The 23,424-nt window shown below is 38.4% G+C and overlaps 2 protein-coding genes across 4 annotated transcripts in view; one reads left to right on the plus strand and one right to left on the minus strand.

Annotated features, from left to right (window-relative positions):
• Positions 1-6,084, minus strand: part of METTL25 (methyltransferase like 25) — a 63,262-nt gene extending 57,178 nt beyond the window's left edge. For all 3 annotated transcript variants that reach the window (XM_062016003.1, XM_062016004.1, XM_062016005.1), the window contains exon 1: positions 5,802-6,084. In XM_062016003.1, the coding sequence (XP_061871987.1) occupies positions 5,802-6,042 (241 nt within the window). In that variant the 5' untranslated portion in view covers positions 6,043-6,084. The remainder of the gene's footprint in view (positions 1-5,801) is intronic.
• A 22-nt stretch (positions 6,085-6,106) lies between these two features.
• CCDC59 (coiled-coil domain containing 59) lies at positions 6,107-15,200 on the plus strand. The gene is made up of 4 exons (XM_062016007.1): positions 6,107-6,318; positions 8,538-8,757; positions 11,692-11,791; positions 12,712-15,200. Exons 1-4 carry the CDS (start codon positions 6,189-6,191, stop codon positions 12,871-12,873), a joined length of 612 nt encoding a protein of 203 aa, XP_061871991.1. The 5' UTR covers positions 6,107-6,188; the 3' UTR covers positions 12,874-15,200.
• The last annotated feature ends 8,224 nt before the right edge of the window (positions 15,201-23,424 follow it).

A 23,424-nucleotide genomic window follows, 5' to 3' on the forward strand; every position in this document is an offset into this window, starting at 1 on the left:
AAAAAAAAAATTGCTTTCTGTCATTACAGTAGCATCAGACACCTGGGAGTGCAAGAAAAAATAACTGTCATTTTTCCTTCATATAACAGAGGAGCAATAAAATTCAAAAAAAGTCATGTTTATGTAACAAATCTATCAGAAGATGCTTTAGCTGACTCCAGGTTTATTAACACATGCATTCTCTCAGTAATATTAAGCAGTTTAGAATTGTTCTTAATGTAAACTTTCTAGTGGTATTAGTAGAGATAAGCAGAAAAAGTACAAACCGACCTGAAATATTCTATAGGTTGTCATAAATATTACATTTATGTATTTGCTTTAGCCCAAAAGGCAGAAATGAGTACAAACATTACTAGCAAATTAAGCACCTACATGTTGTTTAATAACATGATCTATTTTGATAATTAAGACATGTTTGTTTCACTACTCCAGGTAGGGTCTTTAAGTACATTAGTTTCCCCACTGGAAATAAACTCACTATGCTAATGTTAACACCAGCCCTTCAATGCATATATGAAAACAGATAATGGAAAATCTTTGCTTCGAAACATCAGACGTGCTTACCATCTCAACCCAGACTAGCATTCCAGTACAATGGAAGTTTCTACAAAGTCTAGGCCAGCATGTGTATCTCTTCACTCATAAAAGTCAATCTGAGCAGACAATGGTTAAGTAAAAAATAATGGTCATAAATACACAAACAAGAGCGACACACCTGCACAAGCTACCAGGAGTTAAACATTTTCTTTAGGTAATTACATTAATGCCGTACCGAAGCCATATCCTTGGTGAAAGTTAGTGCTCTTTCCTTGATTTCTGCTGTAAAGCCTGTCATAAACTTTCTTCAAATTGGATCAACAACAACTTCTTGGATACCATAACGGCCCTACTCTTAACAAAATGACTAAACACAAGCATGACATTGACCTAAGACACCTTGCTTCTATAGCACCAGCTATCATCAAAAAACACAGTAAAACCAGTATCTTTCATTTCCTCTGTAAGGAATATATAGTATTTACCTCATTGGCAACTTTCACCCAACAATCACTGTGGAAACAAGTGTCACATGAACTACATACACAAGCTTGCCATAGTATAAAAAGAAAACTGTCATCAACCATGCACATACCCATCTTACATCACACTACCCCAGCACTAATATGGAAAATCATTAAACCTATACCCTTGAATAAATTTATCCTTATTTCTCCCATCTAACTTCCAAGCAAATCATCGGGTTCAACAGTACAAGCAAATATTCTGCAGATTAACAAATATCAAGTGAAACCTCTTCCCATACTAATATGAGTATGAAAATCCATGGACTCTGTCATGCTCATCCCAAACCCTAAGCTGTTTTTTCCTGACACCTCAAATTAATCTCATGGAAATTGTGTGTGTGAAAACAACTGTCACCATGTATCAGAACAAATTCATACCATCAATTAAGACAAATCAGTGCCAGCCAGAGAAATTCTTTTACAGAACCAAAACCAGACTCTCAGTTTTGAGTTTAAAGGAAGTCAATTACATTTCTTCAGGATATAAGCATGAACACTAACATTCAGAACTCTACTGGGTATTAAAACTGTCTACTCAGTAAATTGGGTTTACGGTGTAAAAGAATACATCTACTGAGTTCATGGTACTTAGCAACCCAATCTTCCTTTCACCTGACCTCCTGCTGATCCCCTTATATTGTACAAATACAACATATTTTGAAAATTCCAAACTTTCCTAGGTTACAGACTGATAATTGAAATTCAGAGTTTTCCGCTTCTTTGTCAGAACTCGTGGAAAGCTCATAAACCCAAAGCATGTCTGCTTTCACTTTTTCAGCACCCGACATATTAAAAGATATTAATACTACTTAAAAATCTCACTTACTGGAAACTAAATGTGGCAATGACCAGGTCAAGAGGCAATGGGACAAAGCTGGAATACAAAAAGTTCTATTTAAACATTAGAAAAAACTATTTTTATTACTGCGAGAGTGGCAGAGCAGTGGCACAGGCTGCCCAGGGAGGGTGTGGAGTCTCCTTCCTTGGAAATCTTCAAGACCCACCTGGACACGTTCCTGTGTGACCTGATCCAGGTGGATCTACTTCTGCAGGGGGGTTGGACTAGATGATCTCTAAAGGTCCCTTCCAACCCCTACCATTCTAATTTCTACCATTCTAAATATTTTGTACCAGCCCTGAACTTAGTTATGGTGGAAGAACAAGACCAGAACTAGTAGGATCTAGTACAAGATGACTAGTGTAGGGTCTGAAGTAACATTCCTAACAAATTTAAACTGTTGTGCCAGCTTGACAACTAAAATAAAAGAATCCAACAATATTAAGCATGATTAAGCATCCAAAGCACGACTGCAAGCTATGAAATGACAGCTGCCTATGTATCATTTATGTATATGAAAAATGTTAATTTTCTCAAAATGTTCCTACTCTGCTTGCTCACAAGATGAAATCTGGCATGTCTTTTAACCAGGCAGTCCATACACTTGTGAATAAATCTTCAGAGGAAAGAAACATAGGCCAAAAAATTGGAATTACATTAAAACCAGTAATTTACAGTAAAATATGAAAATACTTAAACACAGATTTTTCTGTGCCTGTGTCTAATTTACAGCAATGACGTGATAAACAAGATGCAATATGGCAAATGTCATCTTTCTGATGTACAAAACTATAAAATAGTTTTCTCTCTCTAAAAATGGATCTGAAACTTTTCTGCAGGGTGCAATTGAAAACGAGGGTTCCACCCTTTATATGGTCATTATAATGAAATATCATCTGACAAATATCTGAAAATATTCTTTGAAACTGATTTACAGAACATGTAATGTTCTGTGATTATTTTCTTGCATTTAATGCTGTACAAGAGAACTGAAATTCCATGCTTGCTTGCTTCTCAAACTACAATTCAGTGTATATATTTGTCAAAATCCCTAGAGTAACAGAAAATATTGTGTGGAATAACATTTTTGTGCCAATCTGCCATAATGATACTTTTTAGTTTGCAGAGCTATGTATGAACTGACAACTTCACATTTTCAAATCAATTCTGTCAAATGTGGCTTATGTTTCCCTGTAACTTAATTTGGGATCTCTGATAGAATGGGTTCTACAAAATCTTTCAAAATAGTTTGGAAACTGTGAATATATAAATGGAAAATTCTTAGGAAGGTTTCAGCATATGAAATCAAAATGACATTTTATACATATTTTGAGTAAGGTATTTGGGGTACGAGACCACAATGTCATTGAGCATGCAAAAGAAATCTATTCTCACAGCCACATTCCAAAAAAGGACAGTTCTATGAATTACAGAACATTATGAGAGCCTTTTAGCACCCACTTCCAAGTAAATACAAATAATACTTAAATATCTGATAATTTTGAAGAACAACTATACATACAGTTAATATTTTAGAGGAATATAAGAAAGGGTAATTTCTGTTTATGTTGGCTTTCAAGTTCTCTAATGGCTAGTTTCTATCTCTAATGTTATTGCGTTGCATTAATCCACTCAAATAAACTAAGATATTAACTATCTCAATCCTAATTTTAATACATGCTAACAGCACATTCATTTACAAACATAGGTAAACAATTGCAGGTACCTTCACTGAGAAACTTGTATTCTACTAAGACATATTTTCATGTTACAGCTGGATGGCCAGATACTATGCAGCCAATTGAGTCTGGCATGAACCATCAAATCAGCAAGTATGTGCCCATTCCATCACCGTGCCTCCAACTATGTCACAAAACTTGAGACATTTTGTGTCTCAAAACCTTCTAAATGTCAGGTATCATACCACGATTTTGATGCTAGAAAAAAACCCCCAGAGATTCTCTTTTGCTTTAATGAGCAGAAATAATCCCTGCAGAAACTGAAGAAGAAATATTTCACCCGCAGAATGAAGGCTTTATACTCTTCTAAAGTACATGCTTCATTTTAGCCATAAATTGTCTTTTGTTCCAGCAATTTCTGCATTGGATTCTGCAACATGCATTTTGAATACAGATTGTTAAACCATTTTCTGATTTCAGAATCTGCAAAACAAGACTCTGCCTTCCCGATTCTCTTTCAACTCTACCGGCCACGACCTCAGTGTCTGTAACCTTTCATGGGCTTTTCCATAGAATTAGGTAAGATCAGGATAATTTTCTTTTAATGTTTTCTTTCTGATGACTTCATCTAATAATTAGTTTTGTTCCAGTCTCTGTCTGCATTAAATTTTATGTCTTGTTGCTCACAATCAGTTCTGACTGACATTACCTGTTAAAAAAAAATAAAAGATTTTCCTCACTGCTTCCCAACACTTTTGCTCGCTGACTGAATCACTGTCTTGTTTCCATCTGGCTCTCAAAGTTAATTCATAATCCAGTGTCTTTTCCATGCACAAATAAACTTTGTGGGTTTTTTTTTTTCACAGATACCTCAACCTTTTAAAAAAATGAGTCTTACGGTTAATATTTCGAAAGTCTTTAGATCCAAGAGAGAACTGTTACAAGTGATGTAGCAATCCACAGTTCTTCAATCTCTTTCCAAACCCAAATCGTTATCTTAGCTCGTCTTTGATGCCAAAAAGTACACAGCTCCACATGCTACTTTCTGTGGTCCCTTCTATTCCACTTAACATGCTTTCCTGTCTCACATGTCATTTAACGTAGCATTTCAGACTAATGATATGAGAGAGCAACCTACGCTCCATAAGCTTTGGCACGATACAGGTTTTTCTCGGTTAAGTCTTTTGTCAGAGGTTTTACCTTAGTTTTGAAACTGATCTCTTTGCTTGGGCTCAGTCCTCCCAAATACCACACCTTTCAGGTGCTTCATCTTCATTTCTGTGCTCTGCCTGAAAGTGTATTACTGGTACGTTTCCCTTCTACTTGGACTGCAGTAAATTTAGTAATACGGTTTCATAGTTGGCCTCCTCTTGAGAATTACTAAAAATATGAAGTGCTTCATAAATAGGTCTTGTCAGAAGTAAAACTGCTTCCTGTCTTCCTTTGCCAGACAGTCATTATTAGAGATACATAGGAAAGCGATGTTTAAGCCTTTTCCAGCTGTCCTTCACATTTCCAGAGTTTAAACATTTGGAGGGCTCTTAACTGTTACATCTTTCCACTCATGTGGAGGAGTGTTTTTTGGTTCATTTTACTTCTGTTCTTCAGCAATTACTCAGAGCCAAGAAATCTGACAGTCGGGAGTTTCATTTCATCACTGAATGAACGGGATGAAATTAATAAAATGAGACCATCATCACAACTGTCACTACCGAGAGCCTCCTAAAGTGCAATTCCTCCCACCACGGTAATGTTTCATCTGAACCGTGACAATTATCAATCCCTGCCGTTACCCCGCAAGAGATGAGCGCAACCGGGCCAAACACAGGCACTAAACAGCAGAAAGTGCCTCCCTCGGCTCACAGTGGAACTTCATGGGGAATGGCTGCGGGAAGGCGGCGGGGGGATGACACGGGAAAACAAAGCAGCTCAGCAAAGTGGTGTAAAATGGTCTCGGTTTATGACAGCGAGGAAAGTAAACGCGGACGGGAGGGCTGGGACGAGGTCATAAGAGGGAGAGAAGAAACCCGTATCCCCTGCGGAGCACGGGGCGGCTGGAGGGGGCAGCCGGCGAGAGGCTCACGGGTGGCCTCACTGGCCCTCGCACAGCCCATGCTGCCACAACGGCGTGGTGAGCCGTCACGCCGTGAACGCCTACGGCAGCGTGCCCTGCCGGCTCCTGCGCCCGCAGCGGATCCCCGAGTCCCGCCCCCGACTCACCCCACAGCGCCGCCGCCGCGCCGGAGGCCTCCCCTAGGGGGCGCCGCAACGCCAGAGCCTCCATGACGGCGGCGGGGCGCAGCGCCACCAGCCGCTCCCACAGCCCGCGCGTGTAGAACTCCACCGTGTGCGCGCGGCACAGCGGCAGCGCGCGCGCCAGGAACCGCGACACGCGCCGCAGCGTCTCCACCACCGCCGCCGCCGGCAGCTGAGGCGGGAGCGCGGCGCGTGGCCGCGCCATCGCACCGCACCGCACCGGGCCGCGCTCGGCTCGTCGGGGCTGCCGCCCACGCCGCCGCCGCCAGCCGCGGAGGAGGGTGAATCGAGCGCCGAGTGGCGGCAGCGCAGCTCAGTGACGTTGTCTCGCCGCGCCACGGCGGGAGCGTGATGGCGGCGGCACGGAGCAGCGAGTCGCGGCCGGCGGCGGATAATGCGGTCTCCGCGGCTCGCGGTGCCCGGAGAAAGCGGCTCTGGAGGCCAGCCTGGCAGCGCGACGTCGTGGGCAGCGTCCAGGAGGGTGAGTCGGGGCTTGAGGCGGTGCCAAGGTGGGAGAGCCGCCGCCGAGGGGGTGCCAGTCGTCGGCTGAGGTGCTGCGCAGCGGCTGCAGGCGGCCCGTGTGCACTGGAACCACTGGAACCACTGGCCCTCGACGCTGCGGAGCTTTCCGTGAGTCGCTCGGGACGGGTGGCGATGGTCCTCACGCTCCGGACTTGGCCCGTAGCTTTCCATGAAGCAGTGTGTTTTAAGATAGTGTGTTTTAAGATTTGCAAGCAGGTTCAGGCTATTGACGGGTAGTTAGCAAATGTGAAAATAAACTGATGTGAAAAAGAACACTGGTTTTTGCAGCACACTTTTCTGAAATTTCAACTGCACGAAGAAGCAAAGGAAAAGTTGGGACCGATTTGGAGTTACTGGCTTTAGAAACTGTTCTGCTAATGAGTATTACAAAAGTCAGTAACTCTTAAGGCTAATGGGTTAAAAAAAATGACATGTTAGGAAAAAGAAATATGTTTGATTTGTATTCATAAGTAGACAATGACTGAAATAACCATTATCTGATGGTTCCTTTAAGGCTAAGTTGTCCTGTGATATAGCATGCTTCTGAAGTTGTAGAAAAAGCTTTTTCTGGAGAGGCATGGAAAGGAAGTAGTAGCAATAAAAATACCACTTTTGTGCAGAGGTGTAACAGAATGTTCCTATATTATAGTACAGTGGTTTAGTGATTTTTTTTTCCCTTTCTGTAACATTACAGCTGTAGACTACTTAAGCAGACAGTATTACTGTTATCAGTGTCTTCTTGTAACTATCTGCAGGAATCTATTTTGATAATGCTTATGAAGCCATCCAAAGCAAGGGAGAAGTGAAACATGAATACATCCTTTCAGTGGTGTTGTGGTTTTACCCAGCCAGTGATGAAGCGCCGTGACAATCTCTCGCTCAATGCCCCCCGTTCACCTCCACCCTCATTAGGACAGCAGAGGTCCCAGCGAAACGGGAGGAGAAAAGATAACCAAGCATGTAATGGATCAAGACAAGGGCAGAGAGGGCTCGCTGCCAATTAACGGTTCCAGGCAAAACAGGCTCCAGTACTTGACTTAGAGAGGAAAGTGAGGAAAGTTTATTCTACTACCCACAAGAAACAGGACAGAGCAAAAAGCAAAAAAGAGAGTAGGATGATGAGAAAAATACAACCAGCACTTAAAATCTCCTTCCCCATCCCTCCTTTCTTCCCAGGCCCAGCTCACTGCTCCCAGTATCTCTACCTCCTCCCCTCTCAACACCTTGGGTAGGTAGGGAATGGGGAATGTGGTCAGTCTCTCACAGATAGTCTCTGCCACTTCTGTCTTCTCAGATGAGGACGACTCCTGGCATTCTTCTCCTGCTCTGATATGGGGTCCCTCCCCCAGGACACTGTCCTTAGTGAACTTCTCTGGTATGAGTTCTTCCCAGCAGCTATGGTCTCTGCAAATACTGGGCATAGTCACTGCCCCTGACACAAGATTTTTAACAAAGTTAGTCACTGTCCCTGATGTGGGGTCTTTAACAAAGTGCCAACAAACTTTAGCTTCACCAGTCCTCTCCGTAAAATGCAGGCTAGTCTCTGCTCCAGCACACCTCCTCCTCTCTTCCATCACTGACCTTGGGTTCTGCGTGGTTGCTTCTCTCTCTCTCCAACTCCTTGCACCACCACCAGCCAGAAAAGAAGGAAGGATAGAACAAGAAGGAACATGAAGAACCATTCTTTTCCTGCAGCTTCTTCTTAAAAAGTGATTGTGGAGGCATCTAATTGGCTCAGCCCTAGAAGGGAGTCTGACTCAAAGCCGGGGAGAGTTCTGAGCAACTTCTTACAGGAACCATCTTTACAGCCCCTTCTCCATTCGTACAAATGGCTCCATGTCAAACCATGACAAGTGGATTCAAAAAGTATTGGCAAAGGTGTATGATATTGAATACGTATGAAGTAGCATGTTTACAGTAGTATGTTCTCTCAAGTGCTTAGGTGGTATTTTTCAGTAAATCTCTGCAAGCTGCACTGCTACAGGGGGGAACAGATTTATAACTGTTCTTTCTTTCCTGATTTTTTTTTTTTTTTACTGATCCTTATTAAAATTAGGACATATGGTGAGGTTTTCTATTTTTGAAAGAAAGTTAATTGAAATTGTCCTGGCCACTATGGAACAGTTTGTTGCTGCTTTAGGGCTGGTGTACTTAACTCCCTTTTTCTTATGTTTTCAGGACGAGGATTCGCATTTCAGAGAAAACAAAAGATTGAAAGGCAATACAAGAAATTGTTGAAAAAGGGAAGAAAGGTCCATTCCCAACAGACTGATCAGTTTACCGATACTTACCCAGAGCACTTAAAACATCTTTACCTTGCTGAGGAAGAAATGCTTAAGAAACGACGGCGTAGGGCTCCAGATGATTCGATTTCGTCAGAAGAAAATAAGGCAATGGAGTAAGTTTTTCGAATCTCTCATTAATAGAATGGTTTAGATCTTACCCTTTACATAGACTTCAGTATAATTTTCTGTACTAGCTTTAGGGCTTAAGAGTTTTTTCCTAAGGGTTAGAAAATTTACATCTTAGTTTTGTTTGCATCAGAATCAGCAAAATTGATGATATTTAAGGCTTCATTCAACAGAAATAATATGACAGTTACAACTGTAAGGTTCAGTCTAAGAGCAATACGTGTTTGCCCAATTTATTACCATATCTTGAGTCTCCTTCTCTGGAGACATTCAAAACCCACCCGGATGAGTTCCTGTATGACCTACTCTAGATGGTCCTGCTCTGGCAGGGAGGTTGGACTAGATGATCTCTTGAGGTCCTTTCCAACCCATATGACTCTGTGATTCTGTGATCTACAAAGATAAGAGCCTGCTGTTCAGGTTGTGTGCTTTTGAGTCGGCAGTTTTCATTTCAATTGATTCTCCAGTTTTTAAAAATGATTATCACTGTTCAGAGACATTTTTTGCATTGTCTTTCTGTTCACAGTTTGATAAGTTTTCTTCTAGAATGATACTGCATGCAGTTATCCTTTTGTGATATGGTTAGTTTAGGGGGATTTTAACTATGATGTTTAAAAAGAAAAACTGAAGTGGAAGATCTAGTAAAACCTTAAGGCAGTGATTTGTCAGTGTCACGGCAGTGGTGAGCCGTCATGCCGAGAACACCAGCAGCAGCATGCCCCACCAGCTCCCACACCCTGAAAACTTGCTTAGGTGTGTCAGTAAAATGAAAATAGTAGTCACTCAGATCTGACACTGTCATAGCAGTGTTTTTAAACAGCATTCAGGTACAGTGATTGAAATATGTTGTGGTTTAACCTCAGATGACAGCTAAGCATCACACAGCTGCTCACTCAATCCTCTGCACTGAGATAGGAGAGAGAATTGGAAGGTAAAAGTGATAAAGCTTGTGAACTGAGACAAAGACAGTTTAATAGGGAAAGCAAAATCCATGCACACAAACAGCAGTTCTCCCCTTCCCATGGGCAGACCCATGCTCAGCCGTTTCCAGGACAGCAGGTGTCCATCACATGTAATGGTTACTGAGGGAGACAAACACCATCACTCCAGATATTCCCCCTTCCTTCTTCCTCTAGCTTTTATTGCTGAGCATGACACCATATGGTCTGGGATATCCCTTTGGTCAGTTAGGGTCAGCTGCCCTAACTGTGTCCCCATCCAGCTTGTGCACCCACACCCTGCTCACTGGTGGGCTGGTGTGAGGTGCAGAAAAGGCCTTGACTCTCTGTACTGCTCAGCAATAACAAAAATATCTCTTTATTATTATTAGTGTTTTCAGCACAAATTCAAAACACAGACCCATAGTAGCTGCTGTGAAGAAAACTATCTCAGCCAAAACCAGAACAAGATAATGTCCTTCTGTACAAGGATTCCTAAGTCTTTAAATTCCAAGTTGTAACTCCATGTAAACTTTGTTGGGAGGAATACTCAGGAGAGGGGGGAAAGAGCATCAGATATAAGTCCAGCAGTGGGAGAAAGGTGGAATTTCGTCTAGAGTAAGCAGCTAATTCCTGGGTGTATCTGAAATAGGACTGATGGTCTTCAAACCAGAGGGGTCTTTAATTTGGGTGCTGCAATTATAAACTAGAATTAGTAGTTCTTCAGAAATGAGTGCTAATCTATGATGTAGTCTGATGAATTGAGTCTGTTTTATAGACTTCAATGTTCTATAGAAATGCAAAATAAGACTTTTGTTAGGTAATTCTATTTTTAGCAGAAATTGCCATTGGATTTGTACTTGAAACAATGAAGTGTCATTACACAGTGTTGCCACAAGATGGAGATGAGAATAAAGCAAAGATTTATTTTTTTTTCCCTCCAGAAGAGAATGGTTTTTCTAAATGAAAGTGTGAGCAGATACCTTCTCTTTCCTTCAGTCATGTGTCTCAAGGCTCCTAGGTGATGATGGCTAGTTTTAACCTTATTGTAGTGTGAGTAATAAAGAGCTTATTTTGCAAACAGTTATTAAATATCTAGCAAGGCTTATATTTTTCAAGTGTGAAGTGTCGTTACTACCACAGTGCTTATATAATATCTTTGTTGTGAATCAGAAAAACATTATAATTTAGAACTAAATAACCAGAAAAGTTGACTCAAAGTAGTGTGACAATAAATGCTGGACAAATGGCCCTGGTTTTCTTTTACTGTTGTCTTTGGTGAAAAATAGCTGGGCAGTTTTTTATATTGAAATTTGGCAGGAACATGATTTCAGTTCCTAATTTTGGATCGTTAAGGACAATTATGTGCCATCTCCTCAAAGAAGAAACTTCTGTAAAGGCATTGTTACTACTGTGCTTTTTCACCTTGCCATGTCAACCTGACTTCTCTGGAAGGCAGTCTGTTGACAACTGGCTGCCCTCATATGTCTGCAGTTGAATCCATATGTCAGAATTAGGAAGAGATAATACAGCTCTAAGCTAGTGCCTTCACTTTTTCTAACTGCAAAACTCATATGATGAGGGGTAAAAAAACCCCCTCTCTTTTAGACACTTTAAACTTCATGAAATTGCATCCATGTGAAAATCCATCAGACACAGGACATGAGTTGCTAAAAACTGTGTGCAGTCCAGTCTTCAGCAGACTGGGCTTTGGACAACTTTAGTTTGCTGTGTTTTAACACTGGCTCTACATTACATTACATGTGAAGGTGTTGGGAATATCATATAAGAGTAGTGCAAATAGATATCCATTCATTGTAAAGGGTGAGATTTCTGAAATCTGTATGTCTAATTTCCCCAAATATGCAGAAAAACGGTGGAAGAGTAGTAATGTGTGCTCTGATTCTTCTGTGGCTGTGGGATAAATAGTTATGTCTGCTTGGTGATAGTCCATATCTGAAGTACCTGTACTTTTTCTTACAGGTCAGTCGTGACTGAAGCAAAGTTTAAGAGGAAAACATCCAATCAGAAGGCAAAAGAAGAGTATGAGAAAATAAACGCTGAGCGTACTCGGAAGAGAGAGGTAGATTGTAAAGACATCGCTCTTGATTGTAGACAAAGACTAGATTAATACCATTTCTGTTAGACTTCTGTTTGGACCCAAAGAGGACTGGAGGGAGAGAAACACAGATGTTGGTATTTCAGCCTTTTTCAACTTGGCAGTAATATTCAGGCATGCAGGTGTTCAAAGTTACCATTCTCTTTGGTCTTACTCTTTTTGTCTTGCAGGTGCCGTTAGTGGGATTTTATTACATAAGTTAGCATAGCAGGAAAAACTTAGAGTTTGATATCCCATATTGAGCTCCACATCCCAAGAGATTATGCTAGATCTTTTAAATATTATAGAAGGGCAAGTAATAACAATGCCGTTATCTTGTGATGAAAGCTGAATTGTCCAACCTATTTCTTATGGTATTACTATAATATAGTCTTTATTTTACCTTTGTATGTGGTTTGACTAACAGCAAAACAATTAGATGTAATAATATCCATGGCCAAAATGTGTATTAATTCTTTCCCTCCTTCTAATTCAACGGGAATTATTCTTGCAAGGTGTATCTTAATTATATCATTGATGAATAACTCAGTTGAGTTATACATTTGAGACATCCTTTTTTACCTAGTTTTGTCTTCTCCCCATGTGTTGTTCATGGCACTGTGAAATGTCACACGTTGTAACATCGTAGAAGTTTGACATGGTAGAGTCATGTTCCACCAAAGAAACTCTCCTTTGCTATTCTCTTGAAGTTTTAGGCAATGTAATACATTTTGATTGCAGTATATGCAAAATGAGGTGTCCTGATTAAGCTTCCAAGAGTGTTTCTCTTGTCAGTACAATATCTAATATCCAGTATCTTTAAAAAAAGAAGTGTTGTTGCTTATAGATAGCTTCATAGTTATAGAAGGTATGTAGTTATGTCATAATTGTGTCTTTCGTTTCAGGAAGCGGAAAAAAGAAAACAACAAAGAGAAGAAGCTCAACGGTTATACAAGCAAAAGAAAATGGAAGCTTATAAAATACTGTGTAAGAAGACAAAAAGAGGACAGCCAAATCTGAACTTACAAATGGAGTTTCTTCTTCAGAAGATACAGCAAAATACATAAATCTCTGCATACATCTTAATTGCAGGGTTTGATTTACCTGTGGACATTTTATTAAATGACTTTTAATAAATAATGTCTTTCTGCTTCTGTATGACTTTCGTCATTGGCTTGATTTCTCTCATCAGTCCAACAGTGTAGAAAGTTGATCCTGAAAATACATATTCTGTGTTGGAACAGATCTGGTACTGTAGAAATAAATGGTGTGTATTTCCAAACTTAATTCTGTTAGCTGTGTAACATCCTAAAATCCAAATCATTAGAGCCTAGTATCATCTGATCTTGAATCTACATGGTATAAAGCAGTTGTTTTCTAGCTCTAACACGTCCTAAAATTGTTACTACTAAAATTATGCTTACTTGGCAGGAGTAAATGATACATGTGACACAACTCATGAACTGATGAGGCTTGGAGTGTGTTTTGTGTGCTGTTGGATAGGGTTTAGCACACAGAAACAAAAACCATGAAACTACACTTGAATGGCTGTCATTTATCATTCTCCACAAAGAGTAAAACTTACGAAAGTCCGAAGCTGGTTTGAGTGTAAAAATTTTATAGACATAGTATATACTTTGTGCTTGGTCATTTATACTTTGATGATTTATGTTGTTCATAAAACTTAAATATGACTTTCTAGGGGGGATGGGTCAGGTAGATGGGTCGAGAATTTGGTATGCTGAGTACATCAAGTTTCTAATCTTTGTTTTTTGGAACATCTTTAGAGAAAGGATTCTTTTAAACCTTGATTGGGAGATGCAATTAGTGATCTTTGGCCTAATAAAATGAAAGCATTCTTAGTAAGGCTAGTAAATTTGCAAAAAAGCAAGATAACTCTTTTCCTTAAGTGTATACAGGAGCATACTAGTATACTTTTTCCTTTATCTCAGTCTGCTTTGGTGGCCAAGAAATCATGTGGAGTTTTTTCTGCATAATAATAAGGACTGGTTAGATATTCAAGTAAGGAATGTCTTGGAAGAATTTTCTCAGGACATGCTTCGTAAGATTTGCCATACATTTACTGTATCACAGGATTAAATTATTTACAGCATTAAATTACCCCATTTAGAAGTTGGTGTCACAACACATGAAATGGTTTGGAATTATATGACAGGCATGGTTAAACGCAGACTAGTTTAGGAATCTGACTTGACTAAAATATTTGTTGCATTGATATCCCGGGGCTTCTTCTACCTCGTTGCTTTTACTTTTTTGCAAGGCTTTGAATCCTTGTGTTGTGGTGCCATTTAGGAAATACTGAACATGAGTCATAAGATATTTCACTAACAGAAAATGTGGGAGTTTTTCTTGAAATGAACATGTCCATTGTAGGAGGGAAAAGGAGTGTGGATTTCATGTGCTCATTCTGTTTTATACTTTTCCCTCTATGGTTTGGTCATTTTTGTTAGGTTGGTTGGTTTTGCTTTTTTTCTGATATTTGCTGTAATTGCCGAAAATGAATGGCTCGATGAAACATTGAAGAGCAAAAATCTACAAAGTGCCTAGAAAGTGAGAAAGTGCCATGTACACAGTGTGTTTTGAGCCTTATCATTCTAGACTGTCAGCCTTTTTTTCAACAAAATGCAAACCACAACTATTTGCAATTATTAGGGGTTTTATCAGTAGCATATAAGACTTAAAATGTTAGCTTCATGTAACTTCTGAATAATATGAAACATCTTCCGTTTCAATTCATGACTGAAGTTCTTCTGGGTCTGTTTTTTTGCCTGTGGCTCTTACTCGTACAACCTTTTTTCATTCTTTGGCAAAGGAATCATTAAACACAAGTTTGCTGAATTGTCATCTTAAAAACCCCCTTGGTTTGCCATCAGTTCATTTGCCTAAATATCTGCTGGGCAGATGCCTGCCATGGTGTCAGCTCTCTGGAAAGATTGTGGAAAACCATAAGGATTGGAGCAGTAATTCAGATGGTCAGTGGCCATCCTGGATTACTGGTATTGCCATGGGTACTGGTGTACATTCTAAATATCAGTACACTTTTAAATGTGTTGTTTAAAGCATTTGGATAAAGTCTAAGTGATACACTTGAAATCCAGATATTTTTCTATGGTGTTAAAATTGAGTGAAAACTTTCCTATCAAAATATTCCATACGCTTGATTGTTTCTGGAGAATAGGCTAGGGAATATGAGCTAGTAAGTTAATTACCCTTTTGGATTTTCTTCATTCCTCCTTTAGCAACAAGAATTCTCAGCTGGTGATTACTGGAAAAGGACAGAATTGGGCTCTGATGGGGTTTTTTTGTTTTGATTTGGGTTTTTTTGTTTGTTTGTTTTTTTACTTGTGTTTAAGAATTAGAATTTTGAGGGACATTCAGGGTTTATCATATCTGTTCCACAGTATTGGTCATTAAAATATAATCTTGCCTCAGTCTAATTATTGTCATTCTCTTCAGTTCTTTTATTTCATGTTCTTGGTGGTAGTTAATATGAAACAGACAAGATTTGTCTGATTTTTCTGAAGAGGTACCTGAAAACACTTCCCTCTTCTCCCAGTGCTTCACCTAACCTGATTAGACAGAGCACTTAATCAAAAACCAGTGCAGTGTCTGACTTTATCCCCGTCGTTGAGGAGTTTCTGACACTTCTCCCCATCACTTTCCTTCATAACTTTATTTGATTTGGAGATAAAAAGGGGGTGATGAATAAGTCCCGCTTCCCACAGGCTGTCATACAAGAGCCTTTTTCTGCCAGCAGTTAATTTTTAACATAACAGTGCTACAAGGAAGAAGTTAAAATGATATATTTCCTCGCAGTTTTTTTGCTGATACCACAAAGCAGCAGCCCGGGTTGCATCTCATTTGCTTCCTGAGCCAGCACTCCTGCACTCAAGCCTCTTCATTAATTGGCAAGCTTCTTTGTTAATTCAGTACCAGTGAAGGCAGCAGTGGTGATAACAGCAGTGATGACACTGGATGGCTCAAGGTCACGCCTGTAGAGAAGGGAATTGAACCTTGCATTTACAGAGTAGCAGTGTAACAACTGACCCATCATATTTCTGTGGAGAAAAGTGTATAGAATGGAGGGAAGGAATCTTTAGGGGAAGGAAATGAAGTTCTAATTGCTTTTTTTTTTTCATCTGATGCTCTCAAGGAAAACAGTACAATAACAATTACGAAAGTTTATGGAGACTCTCTGTAAAAGCTGCTGCATTTAACTGTATCTTTTAATTTGAAACATATGAGAAGTTAGTCCAATGGGATATTAAACTTGTACTGGTTTTTATTAAACTTGTTTAAACTTTATTATAATAATTACTTACTATAATATGTAGCAAAGACATTGAATGTGAAAGAGAGGAGAGTAAGCCATGTTGCCATTCTTTTTTCCTTTTCCTGGCAACAGACATAACTTCTGTCTTCTCTAGTTTTTTTATTCTCTGAAGGCCTGCAGATGTCAAATAGCCATGTCTTTCCAGGACATCTTCTGAGTAAGATGAAGTGGAAGGCAGAGGGCTTCACAGTTTGAAATTTTGTGCTTTAGGTTAGATAGTGAATGTAGGCAACTTCAGACATACCAATTTTTCCTTTCATTATAGACCAGTGAAACTGTGAATCAGAAAAAAAGAGAATAAAGCAAAAGGTACAATACATTCATTTTCTCTTGCTCGTTCTGAGGAACAGAATATGAAACTTCTCTTGCTCCTTCTGCAGATAAATTCTTGGAAATCATAATAATAACTTGAGTGGATCATCTCATTAAGCTGTCTTTGACAGTACAGTGACTGTCTCACCCATCACTCATCTTTAAAGAATTTCTTTTTTTCTTGCTACTAATAGGAAAAACAAAGAAAAAACTTTCATCCGCTAAGATACTAAAGTTTTAGAAATGGGGGACAATGTAGACTTTGGATCTTTTTTATCTTTACAGTCCAATAAATTATGCCTGTACTAAGAATTAGATAAAGACATGGAAGTTAAAAGCCTGATGGTAATCTTAGTGTCTGTTTCTGCTTTCACAAAGTAGTGGTTTAAATCATTAATCAAAGAGTTTAGAAGCAGTTCTAAACAGATTAATGGACAAAAGTGTTGTGAGCATTAAAAAAAAGGAAAGGCACTTAAATTCAGTGAGGACAGGGCAGAGCTCTGAAATACCAATTTTCTGTAGATTTTTTTAACTCATGCATGTTTTCTGGAAATTGCTGAGTGAGCAGTTAAGGAACTGAGAGCCATATATCTAGCTTTCTGACTTAACCTGCAAAGAAAACCTTTGTGGAATGTGAAAAAGAAGATAAGAAGTCTAAGATAGTTCAATCTCAACTGTTGGTAAAAATTGTTGGTCCATTCGTAAAGCTGCTGTGAAACTGCATCAACAATATGCTGATTGCTATACCTTTTTTTGTATAGCTTTGTTATGAACTTTGTTGACTTCTATGTAGTTTTTATTTAATAGCAGTTTGGATCAATTATTTTCAAGTCTGGATTTATTTAGTTCCCCCAAAGAGATATCATCCTCACGTTTCTATCTATTTTTTTAATATTTTCATATCAATCCAGTTGAGGAAACACAAATATTTGTTGGGAAAATGTATTTCAGGATGTCACTTTGCAAATTAAAAAAAGAAAGTAAATATTATGAAAAGAAACTCAGCTAGCTTAATGTTTTACTAATCTATTCGTTCCACACTTGCTCATTAGATAACATAAGAAGTGACACATAGATTTTAACTATCTCTGTTCAAAAATGCTGAATTTCATTTTGTCTCCTAACTGCCTTTTCGTGTTACAAAATCCCAAGTGCTAAAAGCAGAAGGACTGTTTCCCTGAGGAGAGCCCTTGATTTCTGCTCACAGTAGGTGCTCTGGCACTGGAATCCAGTGTAAATGGTTACAGCTCTGCTGCATGGATCTGCCTATGGGGCATCAGAGTGGGTTAAACTCCCCATTGATATACTCCTCACTGCACAAATGCTGTTCTTTGGAACTGAATGAGAAACAAATAGCTCTATTTTTGACCCTTGACAGTTGCCAGATTATGAGAGCTGATACCGTCCCTCTAATCTACAAAACAATTTAGTTTGAAACAACAAAACAAAGGAAGAGTAGTATTTGTTAAATATATACACAGCATTGAACATAAATATCTAGCTACAAAAACAATGAAAAGAGGAGAAATGGTAAATTCATCTAGATTAAGTTTTTTTATTAAGTAATTTAGTTTGTTTTCCTTTGTAGTACTGTAAACTTGTAGTCAAAAGTAACAGCAGGCTGCAGCTAACCATTTCTTTATGTCCTTTTTTGCATGATGAATGCTTTTATCAGTTATGTTTGAATAGCTCAAGGGATTAAGGAGAATTCTAGAGATTAGTAGTCAGAGACCTTTTTTGTTTGGGTCTTCTTGTTCTTATATTTGCCGTGACGGTAGTGACTGAACTCTTTTATTCCTGAGAGCTGTGTAGTAGCTAGAAATTTTTAGTGGTAAATATGCCCTGTGTCATGAAATCACACAGCTCATGTTTTCAACTGGGAAGTCCACAGAAGCCTACCAAAAGGGAATAACCTGTTCAATCGAAAGTGACTTGAGACAACACTGAAAGATGATAGAAACTGCAAAGTGGGTATGAATAAGAGTAGTGGCTCTGTAACTACAAGCAGGATGTCACTTTGAAGTAGCTGTCACTAATAACTTGGGAAGCAGTGAAAAAATAAAAACATTATGGAAATTAATACAGGTACATGCATTCAGGAACTACAGATAAAAATTTTTCTGTAATACGCATAAACAGTACAAGTGTTGAAACCTACAGCATACTGGAGTGACTGTAATGTAGTTGTCTCATTCATTGAAGATGTAGCTCCATGGAAGGTCTCAAAAACAAGAGTATAATGCAATATGGGTTTGGGTTTCTCGACAAGTGTTGCATGTTATTCATTGTTCTTGTTTGTTACTTGCAAAGAAAACCCATAACTATGTAAAGGAGCTACAAGAGTGTTGTTTAATATTTTTGTGTGTTTTAGAGATCATGGTTTTATATCTGATGACCCTGCCATGTAGTGAAGTTTTCTGAGGCACAAAAAGTAGTAAGTGAAAACAACAATCAGGAATTCCTGATTTTTTTTTACAAACTGAAGGTAGTTTTATTTGTCCTATTTTAAGAACATAAATTTAATATTCTAACTCAAGGTTTTCCGTAGTTAGTGAGGATACCATCAAGGCAGAAATAGTCTCACGTGAACATACATCACAGGTATAACTTCTAGAGAAACATACCTATCTGTAGTTTATGGTGACTAGTTCTAACATCCAGACTTCTAGAGGTAAGAGGTAAGATGAATCCCGTCTTGTGTCTACAAGATTTGCAAGGGTCATTTAGAGCAACAATGCTTAATTATAAGTCTATGATTCACAGTGTAGTTCTGTTTAAATTTAGACAGAGTGAGAAATGTTTTCTGAGCAATGGAATAGTAAAGCAGTCCAGAATGTATCACACAGGGCTGATCAGGACAGAGCAGCAGAGTACTGTGTTTCTCAGCTCCATTTTAGTAGCGAGCTGTTAATTTTGTTATGGTAATATTTCTTTGTCTCTAGATGATGATGATTATTACTATTTGAATTAAACTAAGAATTTACTACAGGATAGGTTCTTTTTAATTCTTTACCCCTTTCTTTTAATTTTTGTACCTTTTTTTTTTTCCTCTTCCTCCCCTCTTTTTTCTCCTCTCTTTTCCCTTTTATTTCCTTATATGACATAACAAAGTAATAGGATTTAAATCAACTGCGAATAGCAGATGGAAAGTATATGTCCTACAATTGCTGGCATGTCTTTTTAAGCTAAAAGTCAAAGCCACATGTTGGTATGAAACTAGAAATAATTATTTTCCTACTTAAAAGTTTTTTAAAAATAAAATTGTACTGTAATACATTGTTTTAGGTTAAGGGCCAACTGCAGTGTTACACATGGGGCTTAGATTGTTTCAAGAAGGCTCAGGTGGTGAAACACGTACAGTAGCAAGGTGATGCTGGATTTATGTTTTATCATTTGGTTAACATTTGTGCTCAATTTCTTTTATTGTCCAGTTAAGTTAGATGAAACATATTACAATAAATACCTTTTATTTTTTTCCAGAATAAAATAATAAGTTGAATAGACAATTATTTATTTTTTAATGTACTCTTAGTTACAAGGGCTAATTGCAGTTTTGTATGCAGAGGTATGTACCAGACTAGTCAGGCTGGTGCTGTTGAGTTATTATTTTCCCAATTGAATGTTTATAATTAAAACAGTCTTCAGGCTGATATAATCCATGTTTCCTACCTACGCCAGTTTTGGACTTGCTCTCTGAAGATAGGACTGTTATATTTTTATTGAGTGTTTTCCAGGAAGGAATGGAAGTAACTGCCCTCCACAGATGGCTGTCTAATTGACAGAAAATTCATCTGGTCTCAGCATTCAGGATTTATTGTGCACATACAAACTCTGCATTCAGTGCACGCACGGTATGTCAGATCTGGTCCAGAGTTATCAGAATTATGGCAGGAAGCTTTATAACTGACCTGTACAGATATTGAGCATTTAAAGCTTTTAGACATTTTACTTCATGTTTACACACAAAGAACAAAACTTGATTGGCCAGCATCACTGATAGCTGGCAACACAGAGTTCAAGTTTACCAGATATGTAAAAGTTATGTGAAAATGTTAGGTTGCCACACTTCATATGGAAAAATTACTGGATACAAAAAGTCCAAAAATACCACATATTTCATAAACTTTTCTGTTAAAAAATTAAAGCCAAGCTTATTTTTTCTAAGTGCAGTTTCTTTTGCTTTAGTGTCCTGTTTCAGTTTGCATCTTATTTCCTGATGATAGCTAAAAAAGAACAACATTCTGCACTTTGGATTACAGAGCATATATCTGCTGGAAGTAAGACATCTCCTCTCAAATATAAAGCTGCAATATATTGTATTTTGTATTCTGCTCTGATAATCAATGTGTGTTTTTGTCAGCTCAGAGAAATATACTATAATTTCTGCTTTTGAATTCAGCATGTACCTTTCATTCTCCAAAGACATACAGTGAAAGATATTTTTGATGCTGTTTTGATTTCTCCCAATAATGGTCCATTTGTATAAATTGTGGGTATAAAAGGCATGAATTCATGCTGTGTCACAAATTCTATTGACTTTTTTTTTCCTGTTTTTCCCCTCACACATAGACAGAGTAAAAGTGATACCTTAGGTGGAAAATGGTATTTGAGTTTAATGAAGTAGAGAAAGTTAATTTTAAAATAATCTGGTATGTATTAAAATATATTTAGTAGGTGCTAAACCAATACACATTAAAATATCCTCATCTGAAGTCCTGTGTCCAGTTCTGGGCTTCTCAGCTCAAGAGGGACAGAGAACTTCTGGAGAGAGTCCAGCACAGGGCCACCAAGATGATCAGGGGACTGGAACATCCTTCATACGAGGAAAGCCTGCAGGAACTGGGGCTGTTTAGTCTAGAAAAGAGGAGACTGAGGGGAGATCTCATTAATATTTACAAATATCTAAATAGTGGGTGTCAGGAGGTTGGGGCATCTCTTTTTTTCTATAGTAGCTAGCAACAGGACAAGGAGTAATGGGATGAAGCTGGAACATAAAAAGTTCCATTTAAATATAAGAAAAAAACTATTCCACTGTAAGGGTGACTGGCAGAGGCTGCCCAGAGCGGTTGTGGAGTCTCCTTCCTTTGTGGTCTTCAAGACCTGACTGGACATGTTCCTATGTGACCTGATCTAGGTTGACCTGCTTCTGCAGGGGGGTTGGACTAGATGCTTTCTAAAGGTCCTTTCCAACCCCTACCATTCTATGATTCTATGATTTTCACACTTTTATAGGTATCAACATGTTGAAATGCAATGCAGATCTGAAAACACAAAACGGTGTTTCATATGCTCTGTGCTCAAGAAAGCAAAGGAAAGGTGATATAGAATACATATCCATATCCACACATAGGTATTTATACATACTTCTCTGATTTTCAGGCAATTTTGTAAAATGGTCATTTGTTATTTTACAACTGTGTCTTGTTGGCCAAATGGTAGTGATGCTGTTGTCACTGTTATTATAAAACCACTTATATACATGATTTTGTGGCAATTTACTTTTCTAAACCTGAAAATATACGAGCTGTTGCTTTTTTACAATATCCTACTCTGAAGACAATGAGTTCATTAATGCACAGAGATAACATATAGAGGGGCATTAATAAATTGCCTTTGCCCTAAGAGCAGTAAATCAAGTAAAAAATGGCAAACACTTTTTATTTAACAAGTATTTTCTTTGTGAGTGCACAAAGAGGACAAAATACAGTTATAATATACACAGTATACATAGTAACACCTTCCACTTCTGCATCCTACTTAGTAGTTGAGCAAGTTGTCAAAATTTCAGCCACATACGTGAGGGCAGGACGGCTCTTCCAATGCACTTTCTCACTTCCCATCTCTTCTCAGAACAAGCGCACATAGAAATGGACTTCATCTTAAAAGAGTGGGTTTTAAGCACACGCTTGAAGTTAATTATACGAGGTAAGAGAAACTACCATGTGCATCCTCTGACCTCTTATGTTACTTGTTTGTTTGTTTTTCCCTAAAGTTGGAACCCAAGTGTTATGATTTGTATTTATTGCTGGCAGAATAGTTTGCATTATATCACCCCTGACTGTGCCATGAAAGCAAATAAGCATTTATGTGGTGATAGGGAGGCACAGCGGGAGCTCATGAGGCGCAGTACCACATTGGAAGCTTTCTGAGACACCAGGATTTTGAGTGCAGTGACAGAAGATGTCAGAATGAAGCATATTTCTCTGGGAATCCTGAGCCAACAAGACCAGTAAATAGCACGTATGAGGAATATTTAATGAATTGTTTAAATTTTAAGTAATTTCTGATATTGCGCACATCTTCAACCTTTACAACTGATGAAATCCTGAGATGAACCTATATTTAATACAATCTATATGATGAAAAAGAAGACTTTTTATACCAAATTCCTTGGCTCTAAAGGACTTTTGAGGTATTTTGCAAGAGCAGTAGATAGGCACAATTTTTGTAGCACTCAAATTTTTATATATTTTTAGCTCTATTTAGCTTAAGTTTTTGTTTCCTTGGAATTTGGTAAGTGTGAAATTAAGCTACCTTTTACCTTAGACAGCTTTATTAAAACTCACAACAACACAAAACATAGTGAAAGAAAACCTCTCAAAAAGCAGGAACACCTAGAAGCCTCTCTGTCAATCAGTTTGCATTAGGTGTCCCTCCAAAAGGTGTAGTCTCCTAAAAATTATGAATTTGATATGAAATGATTCTTTGATTTGCGCTAGAAAATATGTCAGAGTAGATGTTTGGTGTATGTGTGTGTATATATATATATATATATATATATATATATATGACTTGTTTACAGTTTGAATTATTATCTAATATGTTTGAGGTATTATTCCCACTCCACCAAAATCTAATTTCTACTGAAGACTGCAGACTTTTGTATCTGTTAACTGTTGCAGATTAATTACAGGCTGAAAAGATATTCATTAGCCTTCAATTTCCTTGTCTT

This window comes from Colius striatus, chromosome 1 (genome assembly GCF_028858725.1).
Source record: "Colius striatus isolate bColStr4 chromosome 1, bColStr4.1.hap1, whole genome shotgun sequence".
Taxonomy (NCBI): domain Eukaryota; kingdom Metazoa; phylum Chordata; class Aves; order Coliiformes; family Coliidae; genus Colius; species Colius striatus.

What these genes read in the sequence shown, in the direction of transcription:
- CCDC59 (XM_062016007.1), top strand. Translation starts at nt 6,189, where the DNA reads ATGGCGGCGGCACGGAGCAGCGAGTCGCGGCCGGCGGCGGATAATGCG. An exon ending in GAAGAAAATAAGGCAATGGA is followed by an intron (nt 8,758 to 11,691) that starts GTAAGTTTTTCG and finishes TTTTTCTTACAG; the next exon opens with GTCAGTCGTGACTGAAGCAA. An exon ending in AGCGTACTCGGAAGAGAGAG is followed by an intron (nt 11,792 to 12,711) that starts GTAGATTGTAAA and finishes CTTTCGTTTCAG; the next exon opens with GAAGCGGAAAAAAGAAAACA.